Here is a 16881-nt window from a genome sequence, read left to right as displayed (position 1 = left end):
ATGTTAATGTGGCAGATTCAGCAGATTGTCTATCCACAGTAAGTATTTTTAACTAGATCTAGTAAAGATTGTAAAATCATCATAGGTAAGAGAGAAAACTTCATTTAAACAATGGTATACATTGTACCTCTACGAAATACATAAAATGATATATATATGTATATATACACTAAAAACGATAATTGGGCCTACCTGGTTTTGCTTAGAGAACTCCTCTATATAAAAAAAAAAAGCTTCCCGAGTGTAAATTTGACGTCATGACAGATATTACGTAATAATTAAATTACGTCATACACCTATTCAAAGTCAATCGTAACTACTCGGATAATCTGTATCAGCAACATTTTTTTATTCGGGAAAGGACGACTGTCACACCCGTGACTACATGTGTGGCTTGCATACCATGGGACCAAATCAGTTAACTCGACATGACCTCTGACGGTTATATCATCAACTAGGCCTCTCAGTTAAACTTAACTAACTTCTGTGCAATAAGACCCAGGCGATGGAGAAATAAGGCGAACTTCAATTTGATTTATAAATATTTCACTTGTAATAACACAAGCATTTATGCACGGATCCAAACATTTCCCGGGTGGAGGTCCAGCACATACTTCGTGTCTAAATTATAGCATTTTCAAATAAAATGCATGCATGTAAAATAATCAGTAATATGGATGGATCTTTATGTTTTAGGGTTGCGAATCAATGCCCCCCCCCCCCCTCTCTCTCTCTCATATATGCATTGCCCATGAGACTAGGCAAAATTAATTTCAAATAAAACGGAAGAACTGCATGTACATGTAGGTCTATATAGAAATAGATGAAACGGAATAACTGCATTCTATATAAAACGGAAGAACTGCATGCATATAGAATTATATAAAACGGAAGAATTGCATGAATATAGAACTATATAAAACGGAAGAATTGCATGAATATAGAACTATATAAAACGGAAGAATTGCATGAATATAGAATCATATAAAACGGAAGAATTGCATGAATATATAACTATATAAAACGGAAGAATTGCATGAATATAGAACTATATAAAACGGAAGAACTGCATGAATATAGAACTATATAAAACGGAAGAATTGCATGAATATAGAATCATATAAAACGGAAGAATTGCATGAATATAGAACTATATAAAACGGGAGAATTGCATGAATATAGAACTATATAAAACGGAAGAACTGCATGAATATAGAATTATATAAAACGGGAGAACTGCATGAATATAGAACTATATAAAACGGGAGAATTGCATGAATATAGAATTATATAAAACGGGAGAACTGCATGAATATAGAATCATATAAAACGGAAGAATTGCATGAATATAGAACTATATAAAACGGAAGAATTGCATGAATATAGAACTATATAAAACGGAAGAATTGCATGAATATAGAATCATATAAAACGGAAGAATTGCATGAATATAGAACTATATAAAACGGGAGAACTGCATGAATATAGAATTATATAAAACGGGAGAACTGCATGAATATAGAATTATATAAAACGGGAGAACTGCATGAATATAGAACTATATATAATAGAATGGAAGAACTACAGTCATAAATATGTTCCCAAAGAAAATTTTCACTATATATTTCATACAAAAGCATATATTTTCAAACAATAGATTGATCAATTTTGATGAAATAAAAAGCACTGATCTCAGAAGTATTCACAGCATCATCTAATAATTTCAGAATACTTATATAATAATCTATTATAAAGCTATGACAGTTTTAACACGAAGTTTAATTTGAGAGTACTTACTCTTTATATAAGTATGTGCAATTTTGGAGTTAAAAAAAAATAACATTATGAATCAAATGTTATCTCTCTGCAATATTTCATCTTAACATTGTTTAAAAATATAACAGTTACTTTTGATATTTCTAAACAAAATGGTTTTGTTTCATCCACATAGAGGGGAAAATTAGCTCCAAGAGAAGAAAACAAGTGATAGATTTACATGAAATACATAGAGAATTTTTTCTTTGGGAACTTACTTATGGCCAAGTACTGTACAATGTATATACGCCCAGGATTAGTTTCCCGGTGCTGATCAACGGTTTTCACAAATATTGCTACATTTATAATTATTTAAAATAACAACGAAAAGCAATTTAAAGATAATTAGGCGATTGATAAATTGTACATAATCATAAATTGTTTATCGTTAAACCTAGCTTTTGCCTGGGGTTAGGGTTAATCGTTAATCCTAGCTTTTGCCTGGGGTAGGGATTAATCGTTAATCTTGGCTTTTGCCTGGGGAAGGGGTTAATCGTTAATCTTCACTTTTTCCTGGGGTGGGGGTTAATCCTCGCTTTTGCCTGGGGTGGGATTAATCGTTAATCCTAGCTTTTGCCTGGGGTGAGGGTGGGGGTGGGGTTAAGCATTTGCCTGGGGTGGGATTAATCGTTAATCCTAGCTTTTGCCTGGGGTAGGGATTAATCGTTAATCTTGGCTTTTGCCTGGGGTGGGGGTGGGGGTGGGGTTAAGCATTTACCTGGGGTGGGATTAATCGTTAATCTTCGCTTTTTCCTGGGGTGGGGGTTAATCGTTAATTCTAGCACTTGCCTGGGGTGGGAGTTAAGCATTTGCCTGGGGTGGGCGTTAATCGTTAATCCTATTTTTTCCTGGGGTAGGGGTTAATCGTTAATCCTAGCTTTTACCTGGGAGGGGGGGGGGGGGTGTCATTAATCCTAGATTTTACTGGGGGTGGGTTTAATCGTTAATCTCAACTGTAAATGTAATCTAAGCAGTTTTGTTCTCAGGACAATAAATTGCTTGAATGTTTTTGTCTCATTAACTAGTGAAAGAAATTTTCTTATTGACATTTGTAAATCTGTCAAATCAACTAGTCAGCAGGTTAGTCACTCAGAAAAATAGTTTCGTGAAGACTGGTGTAGAAATCAATCTTTTTGATGAAGAAATTGAATCTCGGTACGTGGCGGAATAAATAATTGACTGCGATCACTAAACTATGCGTTCATCCCCGATTACTCGTAATACTTTATTTGATGTCAAAATGGGTTGCACAAATCAGTTCTTATTTCTATTTTCTACCTATAGGGTGAAAATGTGGTCGCCATCCATGTCTGCCAATGAAAAAAAAAATGCTCGACACATGAAAACAACAGCGTTATCTGATATCTGATTGCTTTATTTGGCTTTATCAACACTCTTTATTGTATAAACAAAGCTGCAGTCATGCCACACCATATGACATTCTAGGATTGACGTCACAATGCATTTGGCTCCTCCCTTCCACTTCGTTGCTAAGACAATATTGCTCCGCGTCATAAAATATTAATATTTTTGTTTTATGATACTGTTCATCAAATTGAATCAAATCTGTTTTTCCAAATTTTACTAATTTTATACGATATAAAATAAGTTGGCGCAGTTTCCATATGCTGTTTTATCTATAAACCGCTTTGCAGTTTGTAATGCGTAAACTTCTCAATCTCTTCTATACCGTATAAAATGAGTAAAAATCATTTCGTTTCCAATACATTGTAGTTTATGACAAGCAAGATATAATGCAATAGGCAGTTACGTTAAGTAGAACATTTTGTTTGTTTGTTGTTCAGTTTTTGTTTTGTTTTTTTGTTTGGTTTGTTTGGCAATGCCGCAAGTATTTGTATTTGATAATGTTGAAAGATATTTACGAAATTAACAGTTTTGAAAAAGCATGAGGATAAGAACTTCGACACTTCACGCCGGCATATTTCATAGCATGTCTTTTGTAAAAAATAAAATGACACCGCATATTTACAGCAAACAAAACCCTCATCAAAAAAATCTAGTTTATATTACCGTTTATAAATTAATCTTGACGTAGCTTCACTACATTATTTCCAATACGAAATCAGTTAATGTGCGTCGCGAGTATCAACAATGGATATTGTCTAATGTCACATTGTAATCATTGATTCTTTTTTCTGAATGAGTTAATATAATTGACGTCACAGACAATCGTAATTCACGTGAAGAGACTACTCCCTGGCGCAGTAGTTGACGACACCAAAATCACCAATTGTATTAGTTTCGTATAAACAGGACAGTGTAATGACAAGCAAAAACATCATCATGCAAATGGCGCCAAGCTTTTTGTCCAGCCGACATCTGGCTATCACTATAGCAACGATGAGTAACATAACACTTCCCAGGACGGTGATGGTGGAGTAAATTAAACCCCGACTTTTTATTTCCACAGCGGCTCCACTAGAAATGGCGGACTTCAGTAACCATGGTAACCCCAAACACATCAACACGTCAAAAACATTGCTTCCAATGGTATTAGCTATTGCCATATCTCCGAAACCTGTAAGACATAATAAAAAATACAGTTTATTGCCATATCTCTGAAACCTGTAAGACATAATAAAAAATAAAGTTTATTGCCATATCTCTGAAGAAACCTGTAAGACATAATAAAAAATAAAGTTTATTGCCATATCTCTGAAACCTGTAAGACATAATAAAAAATAAAGTTTATTGCCATATCTCTGAAGAAACCTGTAAGACATAATAAAAAATAAAGTTTATTGCCATATCTCTGAAACCTGTAAGGCATGATAAAAAATACAGTGTACTGCAGCATACGGTCACGTATAAAACAACATAGAAATAACACTCGTATGCACATCAAGAATACTGTCATCTCTAACTTAACATAGATATAAATACCGTCATCTCTAACTTAACATATAAATACTGTCATCTCTAACTTAACATAGATATAAATACTGTCATCTCTAAAATAACATATAAATACTGTCATCTCTAATTTAACATATAAATACTATCATCTCTAACTTAACATATAAATACTGTCATCTCTAACTTAACATATAAATACTGTCATCTCTAACTTAACATATAAATACTGTCATCTCTAACTTAACATAGATTTAAATACTGTTATCTCTAACTTAACATAGAATTAGCTGAGAAACAAACAAAATCATTCAGTTTCTCTTCTAAATATGCGTTCATAGAACTGTAGAAATGTGACATAGGCATGTAACTATATATAACACAGAAATGTAACCATGTATAACACAAATATGTAACCATGTATAACACAGGAATGTAACCGTGTATAACACAGAAATGTAACCGTGTATAACACAGAAATGTAACTGTATAACGCAGGAATGTAACCATGTATAACACAGAAATGTAACCATGTATAACACAGGATTGTAACCATGTATAACACAGAAATGTAACCATGTATAACACAGAAATGTAACTGTATAACACAGGAATGTAACCATGTATAACACAGAAATGTAACCATGTATAACACAGAAATGTAACTGTATAACACAGGAATGTAACCATGTATAACACAGGAATGTAACCATGTATAACACAGAAATGTAACCATGTATAACACAGAAATGTAACCATGTATAACACAGAAATGTAACCATGTATAACACAGAAATGTAACCATGTATAACACAGAAATGTAACCGTGTATAACACAGGAATGTAACCGAGTATAACACAGGAATGTAACCATGTATAACACAGAAATGTAACCGTGTATAACACAGGAATGTAACCGAGTATAACACAGGAATGTAACCTTGTATAAAACAGAAATGTAACCATGTATAATACAGGAATGTAACCATGTATAACACAGAAATGAAACCATGTATAACACAGAAATGTAAACATGTATAATACAGAAATGTAACCATGTATAACACAGAAATGTAACCATGTATAACACAGAAATATAACCGTGTATAATACAGAAATGTAACCATGTATAACACAGAAATGTAACCATGTATAATACAGAAATGTAACCATGTATAACACAGGAATGTAACCATGTATAACACAGAAATGTAACCATGTATAACACAGGAATGTAACCATGTATAAGACAGAAATGTAACCATGTATAATACAGAAATGTAACCGAGTATAACACAGAAATGTAACCATGTATAATACAGAAATGTAACCATGTATAACACAGAAATGTAACCATGTATAACACAGGAATGTAACCATGTATAATACAGAAATGTAACCATGTATAACACAGGAATGTAACCATGTATAACACAGGAATGTAACCATGTATAACACAGGAATGTAACCGTGTATAACACAGAAATGTAACCATGTATATTACAGAAATGTAACCGTGTATAACACAGAAATGTAACCATGTATAACACAGGAATGTAACCATGTATAACACAAATATGTAACCATGTATAACACAGAAATGTAACCATGTATAACACAGAAATGTAACCGTGTATAACACAGAAATGTAACCGTGTATAACACAGAAATGTAACCATGTATAACACAGAAATGTAACCATGTATAATACAGAAATGTAACCATGTATAATACAGAAATGTAACCATGTATAACACAGAAATATAACCATGTATAACACAGAAATGTAACCATGTATAATACAGAAATGTAACCATGTATAATACAGAAATGTAACCATGTATAACACAGGAATGTAACCATGTATAACACAGAAATGTAACCATGTATAACACAGGAATGTAACCTTGTATAATACAGAAATGTAACCGTGTATAACACAGAAATGTAACCATGTATAATACAAATATGTAACCATGTATAATACAGAAATGTAACCATGTATAACACAGGAATGTAACCATGTATAATACAGAAATGTAACCATGTATAACACAGGATTGTAACCATGTATAATACAGAAATGTAACCATGTATAACACAGGAATGTAACCATGTATAACACAGGAATGTAACCATGTATAACACAGGAATGTAACCATGTATAACACAGAAATGTAACCATGTATAACACAGAAAAGTAACCATGTATAACACAGAAATGTAACCATGTATAACACAGAAATGTAACCGTGTATAACACAGGAATGTAACCGAGTATAACACAGGAATGTAACCATGTATAACACAGAAATGTAACCGTGTATAACACAGGAATGTAACCGAGTATAACACAGGAATGTAACCTTGTATAAAACAGAAATGTAACCATGTATAATACAGGAATGTAACCATGTATAACACAGAAATGAAACCATGTATAACACAGAAATGTAAACATGTATAATACAGAAATGTAACCATGTATAACACAGAAATGTAACCATGTATAACACAGAAATATAACCGTGTATAATACAGAAATGTAACCATGTATAATACAGAAATGTAACCATGTATAACACAGGAATGTAACCATGTATAACACAGAAATGTAACCATGTATAACACAGGAATGTAACCATGTATAAGACAGAAATGTAACCATGTATAATACAGAAATGTAACCGAGTATAACACAGAAATGTAACCATGTATAATACAGAAATGTAACCATGTATAACACAGAAATGTAACCATGTATAACACAGGAATGTAACCATGTATAATACAGAAATGTAACCATGTATAACACAGGAATGTAACCATGTATAACACAGGAATGTAACCGTGTATAACACAGGAATGTAACCGTGTATAACACAGAAATGTAACCATGTATATTACAGAAATGTAACCGTGTATAACACAGAAATGTAACCATGTATAACACAGGAATGTAACCATGTATAACACAGAAATGTAACCATGTATAACACAGAAATGTAACCGTGTATAACACAGAAATGTAACCGTGTATAACACAGAAATGTAACCATGTATAACACAGAAATGTAACCATGTATAATACAGAAATGTAACCATGTATAATACAGAAATGTAACCATGTATAACACAGAAATATAACCATGTATAACACAGAAATGTAACCATGTATAATACAGAAATGTAACCATGTATAATACAGAAATGTAACCATGTATAACACAGAAATGTAACCATGTATAACACAGGAATGTAACCTTGTATAATACAGAAATGTAACCGTGTATAACACAGAAATGTAACCATGTATAATACAAATATGTAACCATGTATAATACAGAAATGTAACCATGTATAACACAGGAATGTAACCATGTATAATACAGAAATGTAACCATGTATAACACAGAAATGTAACCATGTATAACACAGGATTGTAACCATGTATAATACAGAAATGTAACCATGTATAACACAGGAATGTAACCATGTATAACACAGGAATGTAACCATGTATAACACAGGAATGTAACCATGTATAACACAGAAATGTAACCATGTATAACACAGGAATGTAACCATGTATAATACAGAAATGTAACCATGTATAACACAGGAATGTAACCATGTATAACACAGGAATGTAACCATGTATAACACAGAAATGTAACCATGTATAATACAGAAATGTAACCGTGTATAACACAGGAATGTAACCATGTATAACACAGGAATGTAACCATGTATAACACAAAAATGTAACCATGTATAATACAGAAATGTAACCGTGTATAACACAGAAATGTAACCATGTATAACACAGGAATGTAACCATGTATAACACAAATATGTAACCATGTATAACACAGAAATGTAACCATGTATAACACAGAAATGTAACCGTGTATAACACAGAAATGTAACCGTGTATAACACAGAAATGTAACCGTGTATAACACAGAAATGTAACCATGTATAATACAGAAATGTAACCATGTATAACACAGAAATGTAACCATGTATAACACAGAAATGTAACCATGTATAACACAGAAATGTAACCATGTATAATACAGAAATGTAACACAGAAATGTAACCATGTATAACACAGAAATATAACCATGTATAACACAGAAATGTAACCGAGTATAACACAGAAATGTAACCATGTATAATACAGAAATGTAACCATGTATAACACAGAAATGTAACCATGTATAACACAGAAATGTAACCATGTATAACACAAATATGTAACCACCTGTAACGAAGTATACAAATGTAACCGTCAGTACATATATATTATTACTACAGTAACTTGATCCGAAGAGTCGGATCACGTTGAGTTGACAGGCGCGGATCATCAGATCACACGAGATGCAAAGCGTCGAGTTTGATCTGATGATCCGCGCCTGTCAACGAGACATGATCCAACTCTTTGGATCAAGTTACTGTAGTAATGATAAATTTGTTATCTACCCCCTTCTGCATTTTAAATCCACATTTATAAGATGATAAATGTAATCCAAACTATCAAAAGCACAGACATACCATGAAAATATGTTTTGTGTACGTAGTTTTGTTTTGTGACGCGATGAATATTTTCCACAAGAAACGTTGCATTGATGCATTGTGGCATTGTGACGTCATTGTGACGGCATCAGTTTCAGAGGATACTGATACAGAATCAGAAAACCACTGTGTGGTGATCCGGAAAACCGAATAACACTCTGTGAAATCCACAGTATCAAAGAACGATACATTGATGGGTATATAATAAATAATGTTATCATGTAACATAGAAATGTAACCGTCTGTAACGTAGTATAGAAATGTAACCGTCTGTAATGTAGTATAGAAATGTAACAGTCTGTAACGTAGTATAGAAATGTAACCGTCTGTAATGTAGTATAGAAATGTAACCGTCTGTAACGTAACACAGAAATGTAACCGTCTGTAACGTAATATAGAAATGTAACCGTCTGTAACGTAGTATAGAAATGTAACCGTCTGTAACGTAATGTAGAAATGTAACCGTCTGTAACGTAACACAGAAATGTAACCGTCTGTAACGTTATGTAGAAATGTAATCACATGTTATGTAACATAGAATTAACTTATCATAGAAAGATATCCACCTGTAACGTAATATAGAAATGTAACTGTCTTTAAATAAGCACAGAAACCAACCATTTGTAACTTAGTATAGAAATATAGCTATGTGAGAAACAATAATACAGTCATTGATAGTTATTCTATGATCATAAGGGAAAAAAGGCAACTTTAACTTCCATTTGTAAACTTATTAGACCGGGTTTCATTAAAAAATGTTCAACCGTTCTTTGTGTACTTATTTTGACTATGGATTACTCCGTTTACCTGATCGAGATATAGGGCTCACCGTGTATGTGACAGGTTTCTTAAAATCCTCCTAGTCACGTGATCCCACCTCTTGTATGTTCGTATTTGTCCCTCTCTTAATTTTGTATTCTTTATTTAGTTTATGAGATTGATCACTAGTTATTATCTTCATTTTTTATTTATAAATTCGAAATGAATGATTCAAAATGGTCAAGGCAATAACACTTCAAATTTTACTATGAAGAAAAGTAGACTGACGATATCCAAAGTTGTTTATTTTTCACTCCCTGTTACCGACACAAATAAAAGATTTCAATAGGAGTCATTAAATGAGATTTCGCTCAAAGACCCCCCATAAGTTTCTCTCATTTGATTTTTTCATATTTCCTTTCCTTTGCGCGTTCTTTCTGCAATAACAATACCATAATTAAAAATTGATACCCAATAAACCGATACTACGATCTAAATCAAGTGATATCAATACAGGTTCGTTACAGTAGACGCGGCGGAGGCCCTGATTTGGAATGAATTGAATATTTGCCTAGTTTATGACGTAACCTCGTGGGCGGAGTTTAGTATGCATAGTGACGTAGGTCACCAAGGCGACCGATCACTAAAAGAAGACGAATTCGTAGTGATCAATCGTGTCAGAATGCTAAAATTTTTCGCTATCGAAATTTGTGATATAGCACACACTGGCCTTAGGTTTGCTAAAATTATACCACAATTTCCCCTTTTTATCCTTGCTAATTCTTATATTCTAATCAAAAACAAGATCTTCCTGTTTGTGTTAATAATTCAATGCAGTAACATGATGAAAATTGAATTTTTTTTCCACAAAGAATAATTCTGTGGGGAATTGCAAACGAAAATGTGAAGATAACGAACAGTGATCAATCTCATGAAAGACGAAGATAACGAACAGTGATCTATCTCATAACGCCCATAAGCAATACAAAATACATGTAGATAGTTGGGCAACACAGACCCCTATACACACCAGAGGTGGGATCAGGTGCATAGGAGGAGTAAGCATCCTCTGTCGACCGGTCACACTCGCCGCGAGCCCTATATCTTGATCAGGTAAACGCAATTATCCTATAAAGAATGCAAAATTAAGAGTAGGACAAACATAGATTCCTGGGATCAGATATCTAGGAAAAGTAAGTATCCCCTGTCGACCGGCCACACCCGACATGAGCCCTATATCTTAATCGGGTATAAGGAGTAAATCGTAGTTAAAACCAGTGTGCAAAACCTCAATTGGTATGAATCAAGTCAGATAGCTTTTAATCTAGTGACAGGTTGTATTGGTAAATGATATTGTAATAACGAACATAAAATTTGCGAAATGCTGACTTTAAATGAGACTGTTGAAACCCCTGTAATATGAACTTCTTTGTCAGTAGCCTGCCTCGATTTAAAAACTGATTATACGCAGAACAAGGTTTTGCATATCAAATTAGTTGATAGATATAAACACTTTATGCAGGTGATAATGGAATATTACTACATGAATATGGGAAGTTGACGATGTGGAAGCTGAAATCATCCCGTTCGTCATAAAGTTGAGTTGGTAGTTTGCCGTTAATTTCTATTTTCAATAAAATATCTAAGTACGAAACAGATGTGGAAGACTTTTTTGTCTTTTATTTCAAGTTCACTGGAATATATGAATGAAAATGATTATTGTTAGTATATAAAACGTCGTCGATCTAAATGTCGAGTTGAAGACATCAGTAAGAGAATTTTTCTTCTCATGGAGAACCTTTTGAATAAATTCTACCTTGTAAGAATATGAAAACAGGTCAGTGCATAAAGGAGCACAATTCGTGCACATGGGAACATCAACAGACTTTTGGAAGACTTGATCATCAAAGACTACGAAGATATTGTCAATGAGGAACTCAAAGCGCATTCTTTTATTTCAACTTCAGAGTACTTGTGCGTAGAATCAGAGTGGTGTTTAACAAATTAATCTTTTGAATGACCGATTACTAGATATGAATGTATCATTTTTCCATTTTTTATTGAAAAAGCGATTGTTTATGATATCAAAGAGTGTAGTCTTCGTTGATTGTGAGGAATGGTCGTGTAAGAGTGTAGTCTTCGTTGATTGTGAGGAATGGTCGTGTAAGAGTGTAGTCTTCGTTGATTGTGAGGAATGGTCGTGTAAGAGTGTATTCTTCGTTGATTGTGAGGAATTGTCGTGTAAGAGTGTAGTCGTCGTTGATTGTGAGGAATGGTCGTGTAAGAGTGTAGTCTTCGTTGATTGTGAGGATCGAATGGTCGTGTAAAGTGTGTAGTCTTCGTTGATTGTGAGGTCGTGTAAGAGTGTAGTCTTCGTTTATTGTGAGGAATGGTCGTGTAAAGCGTGTAGTCTTCGTTGATTGTGAGGTCGTGTAAGAGTGTAGTCTTCGTTGATTGTGAGGAATGGTCGTGTAAAGCGTGTAGTCTTCGTTGATTGTGAAGTCGTGTAAGAGTGTAGTCTTCGTTGATTGTGAGGAATGGTCGTGTAAGAGTGTAGTCTTCGTTGATTGTGAGGAATGGTCGTGTAAGAGTGTAGTCTTCGTTGATTGTGAGGAATGGTCGTGTAAGAGTGTAGTCTTCATTGATTGTGAGGAATGGTCGTGTAAGAGTGTAGTCTTCGTTGATTGTGAGGAATAGTCGTGTAAAGCGTGTAGTCTTCGTTGATTGTGAGGTCGTGTAAAAGTGTAGTCTTCGTTGATTGTGAGGAATGGTCGTGTAAGAGTGTAGTCTTCATTGATTGTGAGGAATGGTCGTGTAAGAGTGTAGTCTTTGTTGATTGTGAGGAATGGTCGTGTAAAGCGTGTAGTCTTCGTTGATTGTGAGGTCGTGTAAGAGTGTAGTCTTCGTTGATTGTGAGGAATGGTCGTGTAAGAGTGTAGTCTTCGTTGATTGTGAGGAATGGTCGTGTAAAGAGTGTAGTCTTCGTTGATTGTGAGGAATGGTCGTGTAAAGAGTGTATTCTTCGTTGATTGTGAGGAATGGTCGTGTAAGAGTGTAGTCTTCATTGATTGTGAGGAATGGTCGCGTAAGAGTGTAGTCTTCGTTGATTGTGAGGAATGGTCGCGTAAGAGTGTAGTCTTCGTTGATTGTGAGGAATGGTCGTGTAAGAGTGTAGTCTTCGTTGATTGTGAGGAATGGTCGTGTAAGAGTGTAGTCTTCGTTGATTGTGAGGTCGTGTAAAGCGTTGAAAAGTTATCCGTTTTTTGATATTCTTGATTTGAGAAACGTTTTGTGATTTCAAATGTATCAGACTTATTTAGAATTTCTAAAACTCTACCTTTGATTTACATACTTCTAGCACATGTCGTGGCACAAAACGTTAGAAGTTTCTCCTTCACAGTAATGTAATATTTCCGTCAGTAGCAAAAATAGGTACATATGTAAAACAGTTACCGGATCCAGCAAAAATAGGTACATGTGTAGAACAGTTACCGGATCCAGCAAAAATAGGTACATGTGTAGAACAGTTACCGGATCCAGCAAAAATAGGTACATGTGTAGAACAGTTACCGGATCCAGTAAAAATAGGTACATGTGTAGAACAGTTACCGGATCCAGCAAAAATAGGTACATGTGTAGAACAGTTACCGGATCCAGTAAAAATAGGTACATGTGTAGAACAGTTACCGGATCCAGCAAAAATAGGTACATGTGTAGAACAGTTACCGGATCCAGCAAAAATAGGTACATGTGTAGAACAGTTACCGGATCCAGCAAAAATAGGTACATGTGTAGAACAGTTACCGGATCCAGCAAAAGTAGGTACATGTGTAGAACAGTTACCGGATCCAGCAAAAATAGGTACGTATGTAGAACATTTACCGGATCCAGCAAAAATAGGTACATATGTAGAACAGTTACCGGATCCAGCAAAAATAGGTATATATGTAGAACATTTACCGGATCCAGCAAAAATAGGTACATGTGTAGAACAGTTACCAGATCCAGTAAAAATAGGTACATGTGTAGAACAGTTACCGGATCCAGTAAAAATAGGTACATGTGTAGAACAGTTACCGGATCCAGTAAAAATAGGTACATGTGTAGAACAGTTACCGGATCCAGCAAAAATAGGTACATATGTAGAACAGTTACCGGATCCAGCAATGTATCTCTGTCTGTAAGGGGAATAATCCAGTATAGGTAAATAATACTGATTCACCCACTGAGTGGGATATCAAATGTAATATAACTGAAGCATGGTTTGAAGGGGACGTTGGAGTATACGTAAGATTATCAGATGTTAAATCCAGGCCAAATTCGTATAATATACAGTTGTAGTAATAAACCTTAAAAACAAAGACAATGTTGTTAAAGTTGTGTCAGCTGGAACCAAAACATGTTCCTCATGTAACCTATCTAATTCTTTAATCACTTCTGGTCTACTAAACACAAAAGGAGATGGCATATATATAGGCTATGCCTGTTGTCCGATTCTTTTGAGTTTATCTATAGAATTTGTCTAAATTAAATTAAACACAGGATAGATGGCACGCACTTTTGTTTTGATGTATCTAATACGTGATTTTGATATTTCTGTGATACTTTTTCTGACAATGTATTAGCCCATGATCTAATATATAATCTTCAACAGAATTCATAATAGAGATGAGATCCTGTCGCCTATTGAAAAACCGGGCTTCTCTGAATTTAGGATCTTTCAAAATAAGTGAGTTCAGGTCCTATTTTCAGCTATATCGACATCACCGGTAATGACATGTCCAACTGGACTATAGACAACAGAAAAAGAACAAGAGCACTAGGTGAGCTATGCATCAGAAAAGCAATCTCTTGGAGCATGTAGCGATTTTCAAAACAAAGTTAAAAGTTTTGATTATTTTCATTAAAAGTAAAAGTGGAAAACTACTCACCATCTCTGGCGACATATAGGCTGACAGACAATCCTGAATACTTTATACATATAGGCTGACAGACAATCCTGAATACTTTATACATGTAGGCTGACAGACAATCCAGAATACTTTCTACTCACCATCTCTCGCGACATATAGGCTGGCCAAACAATCCTGAATACTTTCCCCTGCAGCTAACACTGTTAGGCCCATCACCGACTCGGGGAGGTCTATAGCATCACCTATGATGACGTGAAATAAGATCTCATCAATGAAAAAAGCACTAACTACACTATACATTAACCCTTACTAACTACACTATACATTAACTCTTACTAATTACACTATACATTAACCCTTACTAACTACACTATACATTAACTCTTACTAACTACACTATACATTAACTCTTACTAACTACACTATACATTAACTCTTACTAACTACACTATACATTAACTCTTACTAACTACACTATACATTAACTCTTACTAACTACACTATACATTAACTCTTACTAACTACACTATACATTAACTCTTACTAACTACACTATACATTAACTCTTACTAACTACACTATACATTAACTCTTACTAACTACACTATACATTAACCCTTACTAACTACACTATACATTAACCCTTACTAACTACACTATACATTAACTCTTACTAACTACACTATACATTAACCCTTACTAACTACACTATACATTAACTCTTACTAACTACACTATACATTAACTCTTACTAACTACACTATACATTAACTCTTACTAACTACACTATACATTAACCCTTACTAACTACACTATACATTAACCCTTACTAACTACACTATACATTAACTCTTACTAACTACACTATACATTAACTCTTACTAACTACACTATACATTAACTCTTACTAACTACACTATACATTAACTCTTACTAACTACACTATACATTAACTCTTACTAACTACACTATACATTAACCCTTACTAACTACACTATACATTAACTCTTACTAACTACACTATACATTAACTCTTACTAACTACACTATACATTAACTCTTACTAACTACACTATACATTAACCCTTACTAACTACACTATACATTAACTCTTACTAACTACACTATACATTAACTCTTACTAACTACACTATACATTAACTCTTACTAACTACACTATACATTAACCCTTACTAACTACACTATACATTAACTCTTACTAACTACACTATACATTAACTCTTACTAACTACACTATACATTAACCCTTACTAACTACACTATACATTAACTCTTACTAACTACACTATACATTAACTCTTACTAACTACACTATACATTAACTCTTACTAACTACACTATACATTAACCCTTACTAACTACACTATACATTAACCCTTACTAACTACACTATACATTAACCCTTACTAACTACACTATACATTAACCCTTACTAACTACACTATACATTAACCCTTACTAACTACACTATACATTAACTCTTACTAACTACACTATACATTAACTCTTACTAACTACACTATACATTAACTCTTACTAACTACACTATACATTAACTCTTACTAACTACACTATACATTAACTCTTACTAACTACACTATACATTAACTCTTACTAACTACACTATACATTAACCCTTACTAACTTCACTATACATTAACCCTTACTAACTACACTATACATTAACTCTTACTAACTACACTATACATTAACTCTTACTAACTACACTATACATTAACTCTTACTAACTACACTATACATTAACTCTTACTAACTACACTATACATTAACCCTTACTAACTTCACTATACATTAACCCTTACTAACTACACTATACATTAACTCTTACTAACTACACTATACATTAACCCTTACTAACTTCACTATACATTAACCCTTACTAACTACACTATACATTAA

At 33.7% G+C, this 16881-nt stretch overlaps 1 protein-coding gene across 1 annotated transcript in view; it reads right to left on the bottom strand.

The window, feature by feature from the left end:
• Positions 1–3112: 3112 nt before the first annotated feature.
• Positions 3113–16881, bottom strand: part of LOC125666500 (sodium/potassium/calcium exchanger 5-like) — a 32087-nt gene continuing 18318 nt past the window's right edge. The window contains exons 8-9 of the mRNA XM_048899660.2: positions 15081–15182; positions 3113–4354 (exon numbers count right to left, since the gene is read on the bottom strand). Coding sequence (XP_048755617.2) covers positions 4026–4354; positions 15081–15182 — 431 coding nt within the window. The 3' untranslated portion in view covers positions 3113–4025. The remainder of the gene's footprint in view (positions 4355–15080; positions 15183–16881) is intronic.

This window comes from Ostrea edulis, chromosome 10 (genome assembly GCF_947568905.1).
Source record: "Ostrea edulis chromosome 10, xbOstEdul1.1, whole genome shotgun sequence".
NCBI lineage: Eukaryota > Metazoa > Mollusca > Bivalvia > Ostreida > Ostreidae > Ostrea > Ostrea edulis.
Note: the sequence above shows the minus strand (reverse complement) of the source record. Positions and strands in the feature narration are given on the sequence as shown.